This window comes from Myripristis murdjan, chromosome 15 (assembly GCF_902150065.1).
Source record: "Myripristis murdjan chromosome 15, fMyrMur1.1, whole genome shotgun sequence".
In the NCBI taxonomy this organism is placed as follows: domain Eukaryota; kingdom Metazoa; phylum Chordata; class Actinopteri; order Holocentriformes; family Holocentridae; genus Myripristis; species Myripristis murdjan.
This window is the reverse complement of record NC_043994.1, coordinates 27679272-27694790: the sequence shown is the minus strand read 5'-3', so window position 1 is coordinate 27694790 and position 15519 is coordinate 27679272. Positions and strand designations below refer to the sequence as shown.

At 43.5% G+C, this 15519-nt stretch overlaps 1 protein-coding gene across 1 annotated transcript in view; it reads left to right on the top strand.

Annotated features, from left to right (window-relative positions):
• Positions 1–15519, top strand: part of inpp5a (inositol polyphosphate-5-phosphatase A) — a 169009-nt gene that overhangs the window by 49726 nt on the left and 103764 nt on the right. The window contains exon 2 of the mRNA XM_030070722.1: positions 417–458. Within this exon, the coding sequence (XP_029926582.1) occupies positions 417–458 (42 nt within the window). The remainder of the gene's footprint in view (positions 1–416; positions 459–15519) is intronic.

Here is a 15519-nt window from a genome sequence, read left to right as displayed (position 1 = left end):
GGAGCAGCAGATGGGATTTGTCAGCCACATTCAACATATGTTCCCAGGAACGGGCTTGATTGACATGTTTTCTTTTAAAAAGTAAATAAAGCACGTCGAGGCCCCTCCTTGTTTTTCATATTGTCATTACAGCCGCATTATGCTGCATAAAAAAACATGCATGAGTGACTCTCTGTTGTAAGTGACATTTTGCAGTGAGAAAGTGGAGGTTGTAGAAAATTGTTTTGGGTTTTATGGGGTTCATGTGATGCGATGCAGCAGCAGATTTGGCAAATTTCAACTCTGCAGGTCAGATTTACATGCTTTCCTCTGATTAGCAGATCAGCATTACTTTAATGCATCGCTTTAATGTCTGTATAATGTGATATATGGTTACTGTTAATGTCGCTCACAGATTGTCTCTCTTCTCTTTGCAGCCTGAAAACCTCCAGAAAACATGGCTGAGGGAGTTTTACCAGGTACGTGAGAAAAGGGCTGGAAAATATATGGGGTGTTTTCCAATGAGCAATATTTCCACGTCTGGGGAAAAAAAAAAAAAAAAAAGACATGTCAGCCAAAACCATTAACTCTGTTTTCAACTATTTTAAAAAAGCGGCATAATTACCATAATTTATTTAAGTAGCATAATTTGTTTTGATGTGCTGACACATTTTTTTTTACTGACTCTTATTAAACCAGGACATAAAAATATGTCAGAGGCTTTTCTTGTCCCACAGTAGCTCGTGTCCCAGAATACCTGCATTAACCTACCTTTTTTTTTTTTTTTTCCCTTTTAGTCAGTGAAGGGCACGTTCACCTTCTGTGCTTAAAATAACTGTATCACAGATTATGTTTTTTTTTTTTTTTTTAGCAGTGCTATTTATGGGCTCTCCGTGCACAAGATTATCCATCACGGCTGAACCTGTAATGAAGAATTAAACACAGTTGAACGCTCTAAAACAAATTAAATATGGGCCGAACAGATCACCCCGGCTTCGGCTCAGTCAGAAGGGGAAAGTGAAACTGCAATCGAAGCAAATAATTGAGGTTATTGTCAGCAATACCCCAAAAAAAAAAAAAAAAAAAGAGGCGATAAAAACAAAAACGGCTAAATGAAATTAAATGCGAGGCAGATGTTCCACACAGCCGAGTAGAAGTTCACTGTTTGCTCGTAAAATGCCATATTTGAATATCCTGAATGTAAGAAGGAACATTAATGTGCATGTAAAGGCTTTAAGTGACATTTGATATAACAGAATGCAACATGTATATCACACAAGGCTGCACATCAGTGAATGAAAGGAGGAGAAGTATAGTTTTTTTTAAAGTGTGTAAATAAAGGATATGGTTATGTCGGTCATCATTTGCAAAAGGAAATGCAAACTTCATTCTGCACCCACGGGATTTTGAATATTCTCTATATTTTTTCCCATATTGTGCACGACTGACCCGTCAGACCTCGTATCCCTGTGGCTTGTAGTGCTGTCATGGGACTGACGCACAACACCGAGGCAAATCCACGTGATTGTTATCATTTTTTTCCACCTCAGATTCCATAGTTTAAGTCAAGTGAAAGCATGTGTTTTCTGTAGCCGCGTGGCGTGTTTTGTGTAAATCTGCGTCAGATCTGAGCTTTGCATTTCTAATGCAGCTCAGGTCTTTTTCCATTGTATAAACCCTCTGTGACACTTAATTACTGCGCGCTGCAGAATTGGAGCCCAGTCAGCAGTTTGTGGTTAACGTTCAAATTTGAAACCCCTCAAAAACAAGAAAACACGACCGGGTGTTTAGGCGGAAACTCAGTTAAGCAGTGAGACTGTAGTCAGTTTGCCTCCAGTTGCAGATTATGAGACAGATAGAGCAAACTCCTGACAGTGCAGGGGTTAGGAGTTTGAGTCCCTCTGAGGCTGCCCATGCTATAAATGCATTCACTTACAGCACTGTGCAGAGTTTGGGATTAAAGCATTTGCTGCAACGTGCTCATTTGTTGTTTCTTTATTCGGATTTTGACACCAAACTGTCTTTTTTGGCAATCTGTCGAATCTGTCAAAGTTTGTTTTTTAACTTGCAGATTAATGCTCCATTGAGCTGCAGCACAGGGACGTTTGTCACCCCGTTTTCACCCCTCCAAATGCATTGTGTTTTTTTTTTGTTTGTTTTTTTGAGAAGGCAAAAGCTTGAGCTCTGTCATGTTTCATATCTTACCTTTTCATCTACATAGGAACCCCTGACAAACCACAACTCTTTCCACTGGGGCAAGGGAAGTGAGGCTGCTATCACATTTATTGCTGCTGCTGAGAGTAAGAGACAGAGAGAGAGAGAGAGAAAGAGAAAGAGAGCACTGCCACGATAAGATATTTTCATACTACCTTAATACCTTTGTAGAAGATTGAATTTAATACTGAGTTTTATTGATGTTTAACTCAAATATGTGCTGCAAGATGAAATCTAATTTCAGCGTTTCCTCCAGGGGGCATATTCATGTGAGCTAGAATAGCTAAAAGAAGAGGAAGAAGGAAGAAAAAAAAAAAAGAGTGTCACTGGCTTTTAACAGTGAACTGCAGCGGTCAGACAACTGAAAAAAAAAAAAAAAAAAGGATCAGTATCAAAAAGTCAACTATGTTTTGAAGTGATCGCAGTGAGCCTATAAGCTAACGGAGTGGAAATGAGTCAAACTGTTCAACCTGAACCAAAACCCAGCGAGGAAAATTCGGTGCAGAGTGTGCTAATATATATATATATATATATACAAATATATATCATTTTGTTATGATGACAGTTCCAGAGAAAGGGAGGCACTGATAAATGGAGAGATGGGACAAAAGGAGAAAGGGGAATGAAGCGAGGGAGGCACCGAGAGGGAAATGGACCGTGACTCCACACACATCAGTAAGGAGGAGCTGAATTGCGCGATTGTTATTGCGTAACTCGACGTTGCAGCCGAGATAAGCGGCCGGCGTGTTGGTTAGTGTGTCGGCGGCGGCGTGGCGGCGGTGCCAGCCGAGGGGCATCAGAGCCGTCAGTGTGAACGTGGGCGCCTGGCGCTCCAGCGACCGTGTGCCGGCCATGCAGGAGCAGCCGCGCAGTAAGAGGATTGGGCCTGGGCTTAGTCCAGGTCAAACACAGTTACACACACTCTCTCTCACACACACACACACACACACACACACAGACACTAGATTACTCCATCAACATGGGACGCCACAGCTCTTTTTTTTTACATTTTGTAATTTAGGCATTTTAAGGTTGTGGTCGGTGACGAGTGCAACGGTAGAAATCATAACCGGTGAAAATGAAAAGCACCTTCACCGCAGTGGAGTGCAGAGGTCATGACCTTTGCCGGGACCTTTGCAGACCCAGGAATGAGCTAAAGATACAGAGAGGAGGGGGATTTTTTTTTTTCTTTCAAGAGACGAGTCGAGTGCGTGGAGGGTGAATCGCTGAGTGGGAAGAGGGTTAACTGAGGTGCTTGTTGAGGAGACGAATTATCAGACTGTGACAAAACGCTGAGCCTTGGGTGATTTTCTCATCAGGATGTGGTTTGACGAGCAGCAGTTGTAGCTCTGTTGCGTAGCAGTCTCTTGGAATAACCCGGCGTGTGACTCAAGCGTGTCTCCGTTCATTACGCCGCGATCCTGAGCCGTGAGCGAATGGGAAAAGGCGAGCGAGGCAAGCGGGCCGTGTTCAGAGGACGGGAGGGAAATCCTTCACTCCTTCACGCCGCCAACCTTTATCCACTGACCCCGCAGCTCCAAAGTGAAGGGATTAGTGGACATCCTCCTTGATCTCGGTGACTGTTTAGAGCCATCTGTCCTTGGCCTGCCGGGTGGATTCATAGCACAGACCTCCGAAGTGCGGCTGAGCTTCTGATCTGATCCTAGAATAAGCTGCAGCATGCATTCGCAGACGCCTCGACTGTTTATTTTACACACTGCAGGCAACATGGAGGCAGTGCAAGAGGCTCTGATTGAGTCTGTGCAACAGTATATAAAAAAAAAATTAAAATCTATCATTAAAAGCATGGCCTGACTGATATAAGAAAATGAAATACAGTCAAACAAACAATTAAAATAGAATTAAGAAGAAACACAATTAAAAGCAAGGCAATAAAAAAAAAAAAAAATAGCTTTAAGACGTGATTTAAAGGCAACACTGGCTCCAGAGTTTAGTGCCCTGCAGCTCCAAAGTCACATCATGTATTTTTGGCTGCTTTGGTATTGCCTTTCATAATATTGCATTATTTTGTGCTAGTTGACCAGCATTACTCAAAAATAAACAGGGAAATCCATACAATGATGCTTAGCATTGACTGCAGCTGTGGATGTAGACATCCGTTAATCGTTGTGAGACATGTCTCGCTTTACAAATAAATGTCGTGGAGGATTGAATCCGTTTCTTGCTCATTTTGCAGCTGCCAGGCAGATTTATTTTTCTCCAAAACAAAGTCAGAGACGGAGAGGAAGCGATTCAGTATCCAGCCGCTCCGTCCTGATATTTTTTCGTTTATTAAAAAAGATGAGACTTATTTGTTTGAGCAACATTTTGGATCTATGTCCGTCAGGAGTGTTTTATTTTAAAATACCTTTTTTAAAAGTCCGCTAAAACCAGAAAACCTTGCAGAGGGTGCTGGATTTGGCTGCTTTAACTGTCTTTAAACCTTTAGGTATTTTCCTCCTCTATTAACAATGCACCGCATGTATATAACTTTGCCTCTTACTACATTTATGTAAGGTAATAGAATTACGCCGACAGTATGTATAACTAATATTAACTCCATACTTTAGTTTTGCCGTTGGCACAACAAACTGATGTCGTACTACAAAGATTATCATTCTTTTTGCAAAATCACATCTGCAGGGGAATTAGGACGCGCGCAAATCTGATCGGCTGTTGACAGCTGACAATTGAGGAAAGTTCAGGCATGGCAAATTTTTCCAGATCAACCTGACATCAAACAGATTTCCATGGTTGCTATAGGAAATGAATGGGCTTCAGGTGACTCGATGGCCCCGGCGCTTGCAGCGTGGGAGCATGGGAGCTGGGAGTGAATTCCCGCGGCGCCGCATACTGATGTCCTCTCTGTTTTCACAACCGTGTTCTCAAAATGTGCGTTCATTTAACATGTTTACCAGCTTCAGCCGGACTTCTTCGGTGTCCTCGTGCAGCGTTGTTATTCATGACAGGGGTTTGCTGGTGAAATGTTTTCCTGTGGGCAAGAATCGAGCTGCCAAGTTTTTGTGTCAGCTGCACCAAATTCAGATGACACAGTGGTCGGGGAGTAGCTGGAGAAAAAGGGAGCTTCATTCAGGCAGCAGGTAAATGCGTTCCACCTCAGTCATTGCTGAGAAACACCCACGTCGTTATTTACTATTCCCAGGAAGCGCCTGGCACGGTGCTTTGGTGAGACAAAGTATTCCTGCCTCACCTTGGACACGCACTGCCTGACAGCTGCTATGCTTTTTAGCCGAACGCCTGAACAAAAACTAAAAAAACACAGCACCTGTCAGATATCCAAATACTGCCACTGTTTTTTTGTTTTTTTTAGTAAGTAAGTAAGTAAGTAAGTAAGTAAAATTTTTAACATGCCAATAAGATAAGCCCCATCTCAAACATGGAGATGAAAGTGAACCTAATGCTTCCTTACACATCAGAAATGGATTTCCCCCGTTTGAACTGAGTGAACCTCCATTTGGATTCAGTGTGAATCCCGGCCTAATAACCAGGAAGTGAAAGTACAGAATGCCTGATTGGGCTCCATGGAAGTTGCCAAACCAAAATATGTTCCATTAAGTCTCGGTCGCGTTCACCTTAAATGAATTGCACGTCTCTGTAATTGCAGTTTGTCGCTTGTTGTGGCTCAGCTCATCCCTCGTCTTCATCAGGCTGAGTGCAGCTGATGTTTCCTGCCTGCATTCGAGGTTTATTTGGTATTTTGTCTCTCAGGCCAGTGAGCCGCCTGAATGTAAAGCGGCCTCATTGAGCGAAATGAAACTTCCCTCGTCCGGGGGCTTGGATGTCAGCGCCCGGAGAGATTCCAGCGAAGACGTGAGATGGGCTGGGAGGCCTCCGCACGTCGCAGCTTCTCTGTCAACTCTGCTCGGCTCTTCCTTCTCTAGTTATTACTGCTGCTGGCGTGCCAAGACAGGTTGATTGCCTGGTGATTTAAGCCTGTGTGTTTTGTTTAGCACTGAGGTCACTGCTTATTCTGTGTGTGTGCGTGTGTGTGTGTGTGTGTGTGTGTGTGAGAGAGTGAGAGAGAGAGCATGTCCTGGTTACATGTGTTGAGGAATTCTGTTTGCCTTGCAAGTAGAAAGGCGTTCCCACGTCAGAGCAGGGGTTTTCACAGTGCGGTCCGGGGACCCCAGGAGTTCTTGAGGGTCCACCCGGACGGCCCGAGCAAAATGAGGACTAGTTTACATGTTTGTGAAAGGCGTCTGAGCGCAGTCAGCATTTAAATACAGGAAATCCGACGCTGATCCAGCATCACTGATCTGTTGTTGGAAAATATTATCAAAGTTTAAATTTATTTATCATTATTGTTTTTTTTGTTTGTTTTTTTTTTGTAAATTTTCAGGTAATTTTGTGTAAATTTTCTTGTATTTTTTACTTAATTTTACTGATTTCATTATTTTTTATTTTATTTTATTTATTTAATAATTTCTGATTTTCTTGTACATTTTTCTTGCTTATTTTTTTTTTTTTTTTTTTTACATTTTTTGGGCAAATGTGCTCATCATCTTTTCCAGGATTTTTAAAGAAATCAAGTGAATTTACTCACCTTTCCAAAGGGTGAATTTTACTGTTAATTCAGTAACTAGAAGTGATCACAGTGCAAAAAAAAAGTAAAGAGTGATTTTGTGAACATGATGTTATGATCTCCCCTCTTTGAATATTTTTCATTGTTCAGCATTGGCATCTGAACAATTTAATACTGAATACAAACAAAAATATCTTTGGGACCAAAAGGCAAAGTCATTTCCGAGGGTCTGTGGTTCAGTGGACGTCGGCTTGCGGGTCCAGAACGTGAAAAAGTTTGACAAGTCCCTGCTTTAGAACAAGGTTCAAGCCTGCCTCTGTGAGCAGTGAGACAGAGAGGAAGGAGAGTTTGAGTGAGAGTGTGTGTGTGAGAGAGAGAGAGAGAAAAAAAGAGGTGTGCCCCTGTATGAACCAGGCAGGCCTGTAGCCTCATGCCAGCTCTGTGCTGCGCCGCTGCTCGCTGACGTCATGGAAAGAAGCATCAGACTCTGAACTCGGCGCGGCTGGGAACAGCCAGCAGTGACGGCTACAGCTAACTAACTACAATCAGCCACGCTGCGCTGGCTCACCGTGACCCCTCTGCACACACAATGCACTCTCTGTGTCTTCTGATCCCGCCAGTGAGCCTACTGATCATCCCCGTGAACTCGTGAACCCTTAAAACTATGAATTGTTTTTCACTGAAGACGCTCGGCGGATGTGTATGAAGAAACGTTGCATTGTTGCCGCCGTCCCGTGGTGGTAATACTCGCGTCGTCTATGATAATTACTGTGCTTGATCCGAAATAGCAAGAATCCAAAGAATGTGGGGAAGCGTTATGGTTTGTTGTGGCCAATAAATCGCCTCATTATTATTAATTCAATCATACAGGAACATCTTGTCACCAGGAAGCATTTGAATCGACTGGACGCTGCGTTCGTTTGCTGCCTCTCGCTGAGGATGTTGTCCATCCACATTGCTTCCCCGCCAGCTGTATCACTACCCCGAAGGCGAGTGTATGCATTCCACGTTTAGTTAATTATAGCGCACTTAAAAGCAGACTGTGAAGGAAGGAAAGAGCTGTCACATTTTCTTTTCTGTGTCAAAAACCGACCGGGCCGCTGGAAACTAAACAGTAGAAGCTGCTGAACCTGCTTTTGCACGATTACAACCAGAATGGGATTGTGCAAGGCTGCCTGCTGGTACACGCTCTGGGACATATGTCTGTCTTTGCATGTGTGTATGCGTGTGTGTGTGTGGGAGTGTGTTGTGTCGGTGTGTGTGTATTCTATCTGTCACGTTTTATTCCATTCAGCGATTGAGCGCAGTCAGCGCCCCTGCAGATCAAGACTACAGCTTCAGGAAATTCCTCGAAATGCCTCTAGAGGAAATAATTTTTTTTCTTTTTCTTTCTTTCTTTCTTTCTTTCTTTCTTTCTTTCTTTCTTTTTTCTTTGCTTTTTAATGGCTGACGCAAGTCACGGTTCACCGGCGTGTTTGCACCCACCTTGTGTGTGTGTGAACTGTGAGCGCTTTTACTTTCTCCTCTGTGTGTGTGTCCGCCTCCTCCTCGTCGTCATTGTCGCCTCTCGCTCTGTTTTTCACTCGTTTACCGTCACTTGACCCGATGTGTGACTGAATATCAAAGAGGGAAAGGGAGATGAGAAAAAAGAAAGAAAGAAATTGAGCGGGCCGTCTTGGTTTCAAGGTGAGGGCAGGACGTGCAGCTGCTGTTTGTCACAAAAGCCACGATGTGCGAGGCCACGGCATCGCACGCCGAGTGTGTTCGGAGCGTTTTATTCAGACTCTGAATGAACCAGATCGTGCCGCTTTTATGTGGAAAGCCTCGTGCGGACAAGTCAGTCTGTATGTGACAGGCCTCTCAAAAGCCTCGGGTCTCCCTTCTCTGTCTTATCAGCCCACAGTCCAATCAAACCCTTTGTCCGGGTATCCCAGACTCATTTACGCATAAGCAAAGCAGGGTCATTTGCCTGGCCCACATGTGTGCGCCGGCCCGGGCGAGCTGGGATTCCGGCGCTGCTGCGGCAGTGTAAACAGTGCTTTGCATTGTGCCGTGTTGAATCGAACGATCCCTCAGCCGATTTGCATTGGAAACTTCTCTGGGCCGTCACAGGCCGGTGATTACGCCGGGGCTCCACAAGCAGTCCTGTGATTTGTAAATCGCGGAGAGCTGAAGGTCATCAGATAGCTGATTGGTCTGACTCTGTTTTAAAAGGCCCCATCTATAATTACATTATGGCGCTAGCACCCTCTGTTGAAACGATGTCAAGCCGGTGCTTCTTGTTTATGTGTGCTGCAGTGAGTTTCTGAATTTTGGGCCTCTGCTCACTGTGAAATGTCTTTTGAAAGTCCAAAATTGGAAATGATAAAAAAAGGAAACATGGGTTTTACTTGTTACATCTGTTGCAAATGTAGAAGATTCCTTTACTCTTGCACTTGTTTGGAAACATGGGAGTAAAATGACCTTGGATTTTATAAATGGATTTGATAAATATGAGGATACAAGGTACATTTTTGGAATCTCAACTCCACAATTCAGATGGTGTAGTCAGCTCCAGAACAGCTTGTATCCCGCGGCTCGGTGTGAGACGCTGTTGTTATCTCGCAACCCGATTCTGTCTGTTTCTCCGCCTCACACCCTCGGACATTGTGTCTGACAGGAGCCGTGGAGTGAAAGTGCCACAGATGGACGGTGTTTACGTCCAGCCTCTTCATCTTATGCCTCCTCACAAGCGTGTCTGACCTCTGGCCTGCCCTAACTGCATCTTGTTTCCCACCTCCAAATAGGAACCATGAAATAGGACTCAGGCTGTCTGGATTAGGGCTCATCAAAGGCCCTCTCTGTCTGACAGATGCCATCTTGGGCACGAGACAGCTTCAGATGTCTGCTCTAACAGCATCTCCCTGTAAAGATCAGACATGACAAATTCACATCCACCAGCTCACTGCATGTTTTCTGCTATTATTGAGTATCTGGGAATGTGAATATAGGAGACGCTGGATTCGGTTAGGCTGCCATTTGTACAGTACTCTGTAAATGAACTACTTTGCCCTCACAACCCAAATGACCAATTTTATTTTGATTAGCAGTTTAAAAAAGACACTGATGTGATAGGCATCTAGGCTAAAATGAGGACATATAAACAATGCATAAAAGGTATTAAAAATGTATAAAATATAATGTATCAAATATGGATATGGACATCTCAGCTGCATGTTTTTGATATTTACAACCATTAATGCATTGTTAAAATGTATAATACTTTGTTTAGGGATGCATGTGTACCACCTTTTCAGCAGTATTGATTATACATGTGCCATGTTTGCCAAAAATTGAGAAAATCAAGCAAATTATTTCTAACATGTTGCTCATTGCTTTTGGTGTCAGATATTATTTTTGGGTAACATTAGAGATCTGTACACCTGTTTTAGCCTGCTATCGGCACTGATAGCAATACCAGTATCAGTTTCAGTGCATTCATGGTGTTTAGTGTTTCTCTTGGCTGCGTGAAACCAGAAAGATCCTTGGCTAAATGAGAGCTGAAGCTCACATGCAATTAGTGCTGGGCGGTATGACCAAAAATGTATATCACAGTATTTTTCAAAATTATATCGGTTTCACGGTATATGACAGTATTTTCTTTTTTCATGCACGACTGGGTGCATTTTCTAATGATTTTGAGAAGAATTACTGCAGTAAATTAACTTAGAATGACCTATTTTACTGTCATGAGAAATGAATACTGGACATTAATGTCCAGACAACTGGACATTAATGTCCAAGTTGTCCACCCTGGTATTAATACAGGTTCACATGGCAACACAAAATGATGCAAAGAGGTGTCACTCATGATTCTAATGAAGTGAAGGAATCAGAATGCATGACAGTTGCAGTCAAAATACAGAACCTTTTTATTATGCAAATTTAAGGCCACTTGCATTAATATGCAGACTGATTTGACTGATTTAACAATATGTTAAAATATTATTATTTTAAAAATGTGAATTACTTATCAAATAGACCTAACAATTCAGCCACCAATGAATGAGCAGGAGTATGCCTGTGATAACATAGATTGAAAAAATAAGACGAAGTGATACCTCTTCTCTGAATAGACAAGCTAAGCCAGTGTGCTGCTGTTAGCCAGTGAAAATAGAGCCGAGTGGCAACTCTTCGCTTTGTTACACAATCTATGTCAGTGCGCTGCTGTAGCCTTGGAAGTTTCTTTGTTTTTGCCGGACGGATTTTTTGAAGCCGAAGAACGTCCACACAGCAGACACAGCTCCTCTTTTTGGTAAAAGATCTTCAGCTTCACACTTTCTGAGTCTCCACTGCTTAGTGAGTGCAACTGCAAAAACAGTCCCCCCTCCAACGATGTCCCGCGACGCTACGTTCCGCGTGCTGTTCCCAACGTTATGTGCGCTACACACACCGGTATTGGGGTATCTGAAAAATTCATATCATAAAAAAATAAATAAATAAATAACACCGGTATTCGGTATGAACCGGTATACCACCCAGCACTACATGCAATGCTGAAATCAGGTGTCAGCAGTCAGTCGCCACATCGCCGTGCCTCCAGTGGAAGATGTGAGCTCAGTGATCACTCGGTGTAAAGGCAGTAGAGCTGCAGTGACTGTGTTACTGGCTGCTGATGGACAGAGTCATCCAAAACCTGAGCCGCACACTGACGGAGGAGGAAAACAAGGGGAACATGCTTCTCCGACTGTGGAGAAAAAAAGAAAAAGAAAAAAAAAACACTCCAAAGACTTTAACTCATTTTCACTGCGGCGTCTGTCCGTGATGAGCGGCTAAAGACTTTATCGCTCTCATCATATAGGCTTAAACTATTTTTATGGTGTTGCCAGATGTTTAGACAGTAAAGTGTCCCTGCCTGTTGGGATGAGATTAAATGGTACAGGCAGCTCGCTCGTGACGACTTTAACATGTGTGCCTCTGGAGGATGTTGCAGTCTTTATACAGAAGGCCCCGGCCAAAAGTATTTCCACTTACTTTATGGTTTGCCGTCGCCCACTGAAGTGCTTTATTCGTTTTTGCCCTGCCAAGAGGCGAGAGCCCACTGTCACTGTGTGGGCTGGCCTGTCAGCGGTGAAGTCCGGAGGGACGCGTCTCAAAGCATGTGCGGTGGATCGACATGAGATCTGATGACAGCGTTCGCGTCCCAAAGAGGGTGAAACCTGTCAATTTCGGTGGCCATGACCTTCCCTCTAGCACCACCAGCTGGCCCAGGGGAACATCTATAATTTGAAGTTAACACACTTGTTTTAAAATAGAGGACAACACAGAAATTGGCAGGAATTTAGTTAGGAGTTGCAGCGCTGGAGGAGTTTTTGGAGTTTTTGTCAGTGCAGAGTTGCCTGACAATGTGTGATGTGTACTTTTTGCAGTAACCGCCACCCGCCAGACGCTCTGAGAAGCTGAAAACAAACATTTATAAGGTTTTGAATCAAAACATCGGGTTAAAATTGTGAGTGGAGGCAGCCCAACCTCTGATCTCTTAGCTGCCAAGGTCGCCCGGCCTTATTTCACATCACTTGGACACTGCTCAGTAATTTTATCGTTTGGTTTAGAGTTTTTTAGGTGAGAAAAAAATCAAGAAAAAACAAGACAAGTATGGATGGAGGGCCATGGGGAAAAAAGTAAATGTTGATGTTATTTCAAATTATACCACAGTGCAGTAAATTGTATAGAAAATGAATGCCGTAGTTCATTGTAGATAAAACATTCATAATTTAATAAGGAAGATTAATATCACTGTGCCGTACATTTCTGCGAAACTCAGGTGATGTTCTTTTTTTAACTGCGCAAAATTCGTGGTCGTCATTATGGTTAGGGTTTTACAGCAATTTCAAAATAAGAGGAGACTAAACACGAGCTTGTGAAATGCCATGGCCCGCGTGCCTCAAATTTTGCAGCCCCGGTATAATATGATATAATACAATACAGTGGAGGGGAGACAAGCAGTTAACCTTTTAAAACATGGAGCCCTTTCACATCAGGATGGCATAATATATCACAATCAATTAGCAGCTTTACAGTCCATAACCGTAGCTCAGAGTCCCCATTTCAAATTTGTGATGCAAGTAGAGCGCAAAACACAAAATGAATGCAAGGGTCAAGTAAAAGCGGTGAAATAGCCGTAGTCATGTTACGGGCAGAAATAAACCTCACATGTAACATGCCCTTGACCCTGATCCCAACACGGAGCAGAATCCTACACACCACCCGCAGCAAGCCCTTTCAATCCACTTAGACACACACTCGCGCTCAGTGGAAGTCTGTCAGTACATTCAGGAACCTGTCAGCCGCCCACCTGAAAGCCTCACCTCCCGTCACCGGACACACACCGTTCAGTGTTCCTGCTGCACACGACCCAACCGGCTGTTTCAGTTCCCGGGTTTTGCAGCTAACATGGTCCTTATGAGCTCTATCTGAATAATGACAGACAGTCAGCGATATGTAGGTGTGTGTGTGTGTGTGTGTTAGCTTCCAGCAGCATGCAGTCGTCCTCTCAGCTGCCCTGATGCCTGCCAGGAAGGGCTCTCTGCTCTTAAAAGGCTGTAAAAGGCTTTATCATTGAGCAGTAGTGATAATAGTGATGAAGGTGGATGGGATGTGGTTTCCTCTCACTGGTAATTAGAGTTCACATGAACCATGTGGATTAAAGCGGGCACATGGTCACTTAAAGACTTAAAGACACCATGAATTGGACTCTTATTGTCTTAAGTTGAAGCATTTCCTGTTGAAACAGGATGTCCTGGTGGGACACGGTGCAGGGGAAGGATCGTTCACATCTGCAAACCGACAGGATCTCAGTTTGGGACGGAAATACAAGTTTATTTGAAGCGATACGTGGATGAGAGCGGATGTTTCAATATTTGTGAAGGTTTTATTGGCTGAAATGAAAAGCCACACCCGCCGGCGCAGGATGATGTCACTATTTAAAATACTCACTTGAACAGCAAGTAGAAGTCATGTGAGGTCATTTCACGGGGACTTAAGATGATGTAATGTCCTTAGGGGTGAGATATGCTCTATGATTAAAATTAAAAGTGATCATTTGATGGTTTGCAGATACAGAAGAGGTGCAAAAATTGTGTTTCTGTTTCCAATTAGACGCTCCAACAGCAGGTTCTCCACATATTGAAGTAACAATGAGAGTATATCATAAATTTTAAATGTGTTTTAAACATTTTGTGCATTTCACTTCAGATTTAAATATGCGAGTAGGCCCGGTGTGGGCAGGCCGACGGCTGATCTCACCTTCAGAGCAAACACGTTAAGACTCAGGTGGAGATCCACTGTTTGGCCGTCAAATAAAAACGCGCCGCGTGTTGTTTTCTCTCTGAAAGCCGCGGAAGCAAACGGCAGGGTAGGACCGGCATATTGCTAAGACAACAGGGAACCTCCTCGGAATCCAAACACTGTTTTTCGAAGCAGGATGGAAAGAGTGAGAGGAGAAAGTGAGAAGACACACCTCCACATCAAACAGCGTGTGACACCAGCGCCAGGCTGAGAAATCCGCCCAGATGGCAGCGCTCCGTCGGCCGCGTCACCGTCGCCTGTCAGGCCTCTCTTCCTGTCAGCGCAGCAGCTGGCACCGTCCCTGCGTTCCAATACTCATACTACCATACTATTTAGTAGGGAAAAAAAAAGATTTAGTGTGTCCCAATACATAGTATGTCAGATGCAGTATGCCAAGAGTACCAGGATGTTTTACTACATCCGGTCAGATTTCGCAGTCTGGATTTCAGCATGCTGCTCTGGCCATTCTGACCCACAATCCTTTGTGCAGCGGACGTTACGTCGCACTGACTGAGTTGCGTGTACAGGCCACGCCCACATACGGACGACAACAAAACGCACATATCGCACAAAACTCGCTCAGTGACAGCAGAAGCGACAGGAAGACAGAAGATAATAAATATGACAAAGGACAGCGCAGTGTGAAACAGCACCGGCATTTTGACAACAACATTCAAATTTGCCGCTACGGACGGCGGCGGAAGTGAGCGAGAGGGCCGGGCGTCAGGGACGATGTATGTAGTGTGTCCCAATAGTATGCATATGCATGCATATTTCATACTAAACTACATACTTTGTAAGGGCAGCTGCAGTACCTTCAAGGATTCAAGGAACTTTATTGTCATACCAGTTCACACTTACATGCTAGTGGTACGAAATTAGCACTCAGGTCCCGGTATAAACCAAAAAACCCCCCCGAAAAAAGACCAGAAAAAGAAGTGTAAATATAAGTGTAAATATAAAATATAAGATATATAACAGTATATAAATATATATATATATATAGGTATAAACAGTATATATAAACAGTATGTGTGGGTATAAACAGTATGTAAACTATAAACAGTATATGTAAATAAATGTAAACAGCATATGTAAATGTAAATAAAACCTAACCTACTAAAAGTAAAAAGTATAAGTATGCGATTTGGAACGTGAGGGAGCGCGCTCGGTCTGCAGAGGCCACTACTGTTGTTGCCCGTCATCAAAACATCTTTAAATAGCTTTCATATTTGGTGTGTCAATATTTCACCCACGACTTGACTGCAGCCGTCAACATGATCATTAGTAAGCGGTTTGTTGTGCAGTTAATTGGAAATTGTTCAGATGTTTGCTTATTGCCAAACTGGAAATCCGGTCCCTGGTCGACGCCGTTTGGTTTTGGCGAGATCGCGTTGGTGGTTCTGGTGATGAAACGAGCTCCTGGAAAGTGTCTGTTTGTCGAGGCAGAGCTCGAT